Source organism: Neoarius graeffei, chromosome 18 (assembly GCF_027579695.1).
Source record: "Neoarius graeffei isolate fNeoGra1 chromosome 18, fNeoGra1.pri, whole genome shotgun sequence".
In the NCBI taxonomy this organism is placed as follows: domain Eukaryota; kingdom Metazoa; phylum Chordata; class Actinopteri; order Siluriformes; family Ariidae; genus Neoarius; species Neoarius graeffei.
Window position 1 is genome coordinate 27,265,308 of NC_083586.1, and position 8,816 is coordinate 27,274,123.

Genomic DNA, 8,816 nt, shown 5'->3' on the forward strand with positions numbered 1-8,816 from the left:
ATCCTGTAATGATGCTGCCGGAATCTTAATTTCCCTGAGGGAACCCACCCAAAGGGATCAATAAAGTTCTATCTAATCTACTGTAAATCTAATCTGGTACCTGAAACAACCAATCGATGGTCAGAGTCGAATGGATCACTGACACTTGGGTAGACTCTGCAGTTTTTGATGCTCTTTTCACATAACATGCTCCTAAAATATAAATCAAGTCGTTGTTCATAGCCTAAGTTTGATTTAAAGGATCAACGATGCCTTGCTGATCTGGTGGCAAACATGGTATTTAAGATACATAGACCATTGTTCTCAGCAGTTTCTATCAGCTTCATTCCATTAAAACTTGTGGGTTGTGCGTCATTGTAACGCCCCAAACATCTCCGGTTATCATATCAGTTCCAATAGTTGCGCTGAAATCTCCACATGCAACCATTTTATATGAGGGATGTAATTTCTTGATATTGCTGAAAGCTTTTGACAGATTATGAAATTATTCTTTACTGCAATATGCATATTCTTCAGTGGGTGAACAGCATGAAAAAAATACTCAAATTTACCTCTTGTACATGGGCTCTTACCATCAGTATTCTACCTTTCATACAGTGGTGTACATCAGTTAGTTTCACCTGTGGTGATAATACTATTGCTACTCCTACCCTTGCTTTCTTCTTCATACCATTGTAAACTACCTTCCATCCTTTAAGTACCAGGTCATCAAACTCACTTTTGCCCTGGCCTGTAAAATGCAGGTTTCCTGTAGGCAGCATATCAGATGTTTCAATGTTTTGATCAGTGGCGGCTGGTGAAAAAAATTCTTGGGGTTGGTGTGTGCCAGTAGAGTTCCCTGCCTAGTCCAGTATAAGCATTCAAATGAACAGTCAGAAAATGACAATTCCACAATAATAATTTAATTTCCTTCTCAAAATCAGCAGTTTCACAGATAAAGTAAATTAACAATTTACAGCTATATTAGGCTCCATTTATGCTTTGGAAAGGAACGGTTTCAAATACAATACAATACTCAAGTTCTTGAGAGAACTTTACAGCAAGGGTATGATTTCAGCTGAATCTATACAAATCAACTGTGTGTGTGTGTGTGTGTGTGTGTGTGTGTGTGTGTGTGTGTGAGTGAGAGAGAGAGTGTGAATGAGTGAGTGAGAGAGAGGGAGGAAGGTTTCTAAGGTGAGTGTGGGACTGAGTGAGGTGGTGTGTGTGTGTGTGTGTGTGTCTGATTCTAAGGTGAGTGTAAGATTTCTGTGTGAGAGAGTGACTATGAAATGAGGTGTGTGTGTGTGTGTGTGTGTTCTGAGCTAGGTGTATTTCTGTGAAACGAGACAGTGAGAGGGGGAGCGAAACACAGTGTTGACACTCTTGTTGTGAATACAAACTATGACAAGAAAGATGTGTGATTATTGTCCAATATGAACCAAAAGTCTAGTTTTGAACATCAAAGACAGAGAGAGAGAGAGAGATGCATTTTCTGTAGCAGGGGCGAAATTTCCAGCGCCCCAAAACCATTAAATTCGGCGATGCTGATTGGCCAAATATTTATGATTTTTCCCAAGCAACCATACACGATTGGCTATTCTGCTGCACTTCTGGGGCACTTTGCCGAGCGCCCAAGAAGAGAAATGATACGCGTCTGTCGGTGGAAATTCACCATTGAATGAGAGTCAGTTGGTGGAAATGTTGTTTAAATAATTCAGATCGCATGTAGGCACACACTATTAAGTAAAACTGACATTGATAATAAAATTTGTAAAAATATATATCAATATATTTTATATTTTTTTCCCCTCCACATCTGGGAGGGCGGCGCCCGAGCGTCCCCTATGAGCCAGCCGCCACTGGTTTTGATGTGTAGAACATGCTCTGCCAGTTTACTTTTGCACTTTGCTGTTACATTTGTTGAGCCAATCCTGATATGTTGTTAATTCTTTGGCTTCATCTTGAAAACTTTCTTCCTCTCCGTGTGAAATCCAATTTGGAATTAAAGCAATCCATAAAGAACCTTTTAACCAAGCTCAATCATTATAAGATGAAAGAGGTTACTTTACATATTGTAATAACTCCATTAACTCACTCTGCCGTAAGGCCAGGTTCCCCAGGGTGCACCATGAGGAGGTGGAGGTTTGAGTGTGAGAGGCAATTAGTCTTACCAGGGCTTATCAATGCCTAATAATCCTAATGGTATAAATCTGTACGTTATGCTTCAACACATGTTGCACCCCATCAGTGCCCACGGCATGGGTGAGTTGCATGTCTGGAGTTATCATTGACGTGGAGGCTATATTTGGATTTTAGAAAGACACTTGTTGCCATCAAGGCGACATCTCTTCCTGGGAAGTCCATACCTATTTCAGCAGGACAATGCCAGACTTCATTCTGCACAGGCTACAACAGCGTGGCTCTGTAGACACAGAGTGCATGTGCCTGACTGGCTTGCTGCCAGTCCAGGGGTGGTTTTCCCAAAAGCCTCTTAACACTAAGATCATCTTAACTAGGAGAGAGTGTTCATTGTGCTGCTCACTCTACCATTTAATGATTATCTTTGTGCTGCGATGCTTTTGAGAAACTCAGGCCAGATCTGCCTCCTATTGAGAATATATGGCACATCATGAAGAGGAGACTCAGACAACAGCGACCACAGACTGTTGAGCAGCTGAAGCCTTATCAAGCAAGAATAGACAAAAATTCCAACTGCAAAACTGCAACAATTCGTATCCTCAGTTCCCATATGATTAAAAAGTGTAATTAAAAGGAAAGGTGATGTAATACAATGATAATAATGCCTTTGTCCCAACTTTTTTTTCAAATTGTGTTGCAGGCATCAAATTCTAACTTCGTTTATATTTACAAAACACAATTAAGTTGGTCAGTAAAACTATTGAAAATCTTTTCTTTGTACTTTTGTCAGTTAAATTAAGGTTCACGTGAATTAACAAATCATAGATTTATTTATTTATTTATTTATTTATTTATTTTTTACTTTATTACATTTTGGAAAATATCCCAACTTTTCTGGAAATGGACTTTGTAATGAGTGTTTTTAGATATTTGTTTTAAGACAACAGAACCGGGGCGGCACGGTGGTGTAGTGGTTAGAGCTGTCGCCTCACAGTAAGAAGGTCCGGGTTCGAGCCCCGTGGCCGGCAAGGGCCTTTCTGTGTGGAGTTTGCATGCTGTCCGCGTGGGTTTCCTCCGGGTGCTCCAGTTTCCCCCACAGTCCAAAGACATGCAGGTTAGGTTAACTAAATTGACCGTGAATGGTTGTCTATGTGTCAACCCTGTGATGACCTGGCGACTTGTCCAGGGTGTACCCCGCCTTTTGCCTGTAGTCAGCTGGGATAGGCTCCAGCTTGCCTCGACCCTGTAGAACAGGATAAAGCGGCTAGAGATAATGAGATGAGAAATAAACTTATATCACAATGACCAAATTTAATAAGATGAGATGAGATGAGACAACAGAACTGATTACGTTTTGATTGAAATTCAGTGGGATAAAAATTGTGAAATATAGCATTGTCATAATTGTAACATCACCATATGTCGTCATATTACAGTGACAAATGAATGGAAAACCATCATGTCTTCTTAATGTGTGCCATAAACTCCATTATTTTCATCCTTATCAATCTGTTCAGTGAGCCCACATGCCCTGTGGATGGGGAGTCTCATCCTGAAAGAGAATACTCCCCACATAGAAATGTTTCATCAGTGAACTTTGTAAGGATTCTTTCCACTAAGGGGTGAAGTAGACTCAAACCATGCCAGCTAAATTCCCCCGCAGCATAAAGGAGGCATTGTTTTTGTCTTTGTCGCTGTATATTATGTATTAATTATATCTTAGATTAACTTAGAAAGTATTTTAATGAAAAATTGCCTCAGTGCTAACAACACTGATATGATATGTGAAATATGCTCCGCTGGCTAGTACACCAAATGATTTTCAGATATATAATTAATGGCCACAACATACAAAATCAAGGTTACATAATTTATGCCTCATATCCACACACATTCCTTCTTCTTTTGCAAAATTTTCGATTGTTAATTTATCAAGTACTAAAATTGTACCCTCCTCCAAAGAAACATATCTACATATACAGTTATGTCAAAAATAGATATATTTATACACTCTTAGTTGGAAAATAGATTTATTTTGTACTTCAAAATTGATTTCCTTTGCAACTGGAGAGATTTTTCAATACAAATGTTCTATAAGTTTGTCTTCTGCAACTATATTAATAGTTCATGCCTCTAACAAGCCTATTAAAGATGTCGGGTTTCATCACAGAAAAAAGGCTGTTTTGGGAAGTTGTTATTTTGCAAACCAGTTGCAGGGCAACAGCATGGTTACTAATGGATGCAGCTCACAAAAATTCTTACAGAAGGCTATCCATATATGAACAAATGCCTCGAAAACTCTTGCAGCATCCTATCTCGCAAATTTCCTCAAATCCCACCAGTGACCAAATTTCATATGGCACATGATAAACTGTCCAGATAAACTTCAGATAAACTGTGACAAACTATGAAATATATATTAAATTGAATGGTATCTGGACCACATTTGCTTGTTCAGACTTAGACAACTTAAATGACTCAAAATCAAAACAAGGGGACAGTTGAGACTGATTCATAATTATAATTAGCAAATTGAAAATAGGGGGAAATAAACCACATTGCTAATTTCAGGACCTCAATTTAGTCTTTTCTGGCTTAATTATTTAATGTACTGGCCTCTCCAAACCTCTGTATAACTTCTCTCTGTAACTAGATTCATAAATGTATCCCCCCTCCCCCCAGCAGAATATTTAGATATTTACTTACAGTATTTATTTAAAAAAATGTGAATGCATCCAAGCATCATTAATAGGATACTTTCAGTATTTTACAGTGCTAAAATGACCAGAAGTGGACAGACTCACAATAATTATTTATAATGTCATGACACATGGGAATTTCCTTCCATACAACCTTTGTAACTGTCCATCTGTGAAATAACACCATCAAAATTCTGAATTTCAGAAATTCTCTAAAAAATTAACTGATCTTTAAAACCTGAAGATTTTAGATGTTTAAACAACTTTTTGGGTGATTAAATGTATTTTCTCTTCCAAGAAATCTTCTACTCACTCTGTTAATGTCAGTGCCATATTTGTGATGCAGTTCATCTAAAGTTAGCTTGTGATCATCCTGCAAGGGTAAATATGATTTAGACATTAGTCAAACAATAGATTTTCCATCAAACATTTTTCATAATTCCATTTTCCATAAAACAAAATGCAATTATATAAAATATTTAATGTATTGTTTTGATATAATTTCAATATTCTGTGAACTGTAAAAAATACAGAAAAGTGTAATATTTACCAGCTCCACTTCTTTCTTAAGTTCATATATGTCCTTCCTCTTTTTCTTCTTTTTCCCCACTTCTTCTGAACTTGTAGCCAACATGTACTTGTCATTTCCTGTCTGCACAAAATTTGTAAAAGATTAACATGAAAAATTGCAATGTCTAGTTTAAAATCATAATTAAAAATCAATTACAAAAATCAAGGGTAATGTAAGCACATAATCCACTTACCCCGAACCCCATTTTAAGTTTTTTTCTTCTAGTAACTGATCAAATGATGTGCTTAAATCTGTCAGAGAAAACTTTATATCTTAGCCATTCACCATTCTCAAAGGGAGGAGTTTTGTTTAAAACTGGAGGCAAGTCATTTTAATTCCTCTATGGCAACCAAGCAGTTTCCCAAAACATCTGGGAAAGGGGTGTAGTGTTTGTGGAAAAGTTTTAGGTATTGTAGATACACAAAGTGTCCATACAGGTAGGTAATTTAAACTCTTCAAGTGTGTTTACATAGTAATATACCAACAATATTATCCCTACATTTCTTGGAATATTTTAATATTTATCACAAATTCTACATATGACCATCTACATATCACATTACTGTATTTAAACTCGTATATGTGGAGTAGTGTGCTCTTTCTAGGATAGCATGTGTCAAAATTTCATTCAGTAAGGTTTTACTTGCCGTAGTGTTTACTGTATGAGGCATACAAGAAACTAACATTAGCCTACAGTACATACATACACTATAAGCCAAAACAATCGTGGAAACCTGATCATCTCACTCATATGTGATTTTTGAACATCTCATTCCAGATTTAGTCCACCAATGCTATTAAATTAACCTCCACTCTTTTTGGAAGGCTTTCCACTAGATTTTGGAGTATGGCTGTGGACATTGGTCCATTTAGCTATAAGAGCATTAGTGAGGTCAGGCACTGATGGCCGAGGTGATTTGTGGCACATTCGATGTTCCAGTTCATCCCAAAGGTGTTCAGTGAGGTTGAGGTCAGAGGTCTGTGCAGGACATTTGAGTTCAACCCCAACCTTGGTAAACCATGTCTTCACGGACCTTGCATTATGCACAGGGGCATTGTCATATTGGAACATGTTTGGGCATCTTAGTTCCAGTGAAGGGAAATTGGAGGAAAAGTTTATCCACAAACTTATGATGCATATGGTGCATTTACAAAGGCTTATTTATAAATTTATTACAACTCCACATCAAAAAAAAAAAAAGTTGGGACAATATGAAAATGCAAATAAAAAAAGAAAGCAGTGACTTCTAAATTTACTTTGACTTGTATTTCATTCCAGACAGTATGATTCCATGATATTTCATGTTTTGTCTGGTCAACTTAATTTCATTTGTTAATATACATTCATTCCTCATTTTAGGCCTGCAGTATATTCCAAAACAAGTTGCAAGAGGGACAATTTAGGGCAATTGACAATCTTTCAGACAATGGCTGGAGTAAGGGAACCAAACTGGGAGAGCTCTTGCAGGTCAGGGAATGTCATTCTCAGTGGCAGCAAGATAGCTTGCAGGTAGAGGGAGGAGACATCAGCCTTGTTGCACATACTGTATGGAATTTAACTGACCTGTTTGTATAGTGGTGACTTCTTATACTCTCATGGCTGCTCATGGAAGGTGAAGAGAGGGACCACTTAAACCCATGCATCTGTGTGCAGTCCCTCCACCTGCACAGGGACACTGGGAGCAGTGGCCATGCTGTCTCTTGTGGTCCAAAATGCTTGTGCTTAAGGCAGAGTGGTCTTTTCATCACCATTGGACCAGTAGAATGAGGAGTGACATGAAATAATGTACAGGCAGGGGTTTTCTTGAGCCACCATCACATGTCCCTGTTTTTTGGTCATGGGCCAGGGGTACTCGCAATCTGCTTCGATTTTCTTCTTCTCGGCCTTTAGTAACCCCTGGCCAATGCAGTATCCCAGGTACTGTGTTTCGATCAGCCCCAGCTGGCACTTGCAAGGGTTGGCAGTGAACCCAGCCATCCTCAACTCCTCTAAGGCAGGTTTAGTTTACTACAGGTGGTCATTCCAGGTAGATAAGTGTAATGTGATATTGAGATGTGCCACAGCAAACTCTTGATGGAGGTACAGAACAATGTCCATGAGGCACAGGAATGTCACTGGTGCCCCATGGAGGCCAAAAGGGAGGACCTAGTACTACCATTGGCTGGACATGGGTGAGAAGGTGGTTTTGGACCAAGCTTCTGGTGTCAGTGCTACATGCCAGTATCCCTTTGTCAGGTCAAGGGTTGAGACAAAGTGGGCCCTCTCCAGGCAGTTGATCAGCTCATCCATTCTGGACAGAGGGTAGATGTCAAAGTCTGAGGTTTTGTTGAGTTTCCTGAAATAGTTGCAGAGTCTCAGACTTCCATTGGGCTTCGTCACCACCATGATGGGGCATAGCTAAGGGCTGGTGGACTCTTCGATGATGCTGTCTCACAGTGTTCTAGCCACCTCTTAATTTTTAGCCCAGTGGCATGTTTCTGGGAGGCAACAACAGCACCGTCTGGCCACCACCCTGGGGGTGAGGGGTGATATCATGTTGGATCAGGTGGGTAGAAAAACATCCTCAAACTAATCCATCAGTTCTCCCAGCTCTTGTCACTACCTGTCAGTTTGGGGATGGTACACTGAGGTGCAGACCTGTTTTAGCTGCAGCAGTTGGCAGACATCCGCTAATCAACCTTGACATGAAGGGTGTACCCTGGTCTGTGAGAAGGTCATTTGGGAGGCCCACACACAAGGGCCAGAATGTCACCAGAGAACTGGCCAGCAGGACCAGTTCTCTGATGACATTCTTGGAGGATGCTTTTTGGAGGGGGACCGGGGCGGACTGACAATCTGTGCGTTCTGGAAAAGTCCAGAATGGCTGTCCGGTCTACGGCCATCAGCCCTGTTCAGTAACCAAAATTTTCAGTCTATCAACTAACAACAGGTGGCACGAAGACAATAATTTATCCGTCAATCATTATTCCATAGGCCTAAAAGCCAACAAAGAGTAACGTTAGTGTGTCAACAGAAAGATGGCAAGCAGAAAACATAAGGAGAAAGGTGGATGGGAAAAGTTAAAACAAAAGAAAGTGAAGTCACTTGAAGAAGATGCTTCAAAATGTAGAAAGCTCACAGAGCTTTTTGGCAGCAGTGCAACTGCAAGCAGCAGCAGTAATGTTCATGTCACATTATCACCGAGCGAGACTGAGAACCAGGTGGACATCCAACCTGACCAACCACATGCTGATGATGATAGTCATGATGAGGGGCAGGCAGCTGAAGGAATTTCACCAGAGGAGGAGGTACCGGTAAGTGACAACGACATAAAAGCATAGCATAAAACAGGTTATGTAAAGGCCACTCATAGACCCCTCTCATAGTAGGCCAATCTTCTATTGAATGGATTTGCGGTGTGATGAGAAATATGTGGTTTATTGCT

General features: G+C 39.8%; 1 protein-coding gene across 1 annotated transcript in view; it reads right to left on the reverse strand.

Annotated features, from left to right (window-relative positions):
* LOC132866060 (sodium/potassium-transporting ATPase subunit alpha-1-like) overlaps positions 1–5,671 on the reverse strand; it is a 39,533-nt gene extending 33,862 nt beyond the window's left edge. The window contains exons 1-3 of the mRNA XM_060898622.1: positions 5,585–5,671; positions 5,371–5,472; positions 5,134–5,193 (exon numbers count right to left, since the gene is read on the reverse strand). Coding sequence (XP_060754605.1) covers positions 5,134–5,193; positions 5,371–5,472; positions 5,585–5,596 — 174 coding nt within the window. The 5' untranslated portion in view covers positions 5,597–5,671. The remainder of the gene's footprint in view (positions 1–5,133; positions 5,194–5,370; positions 5,473–5,584) is intronic.
* Between the last annotated feature and the right edge of the window lie 3,145 nt (positions 5,672–8,816).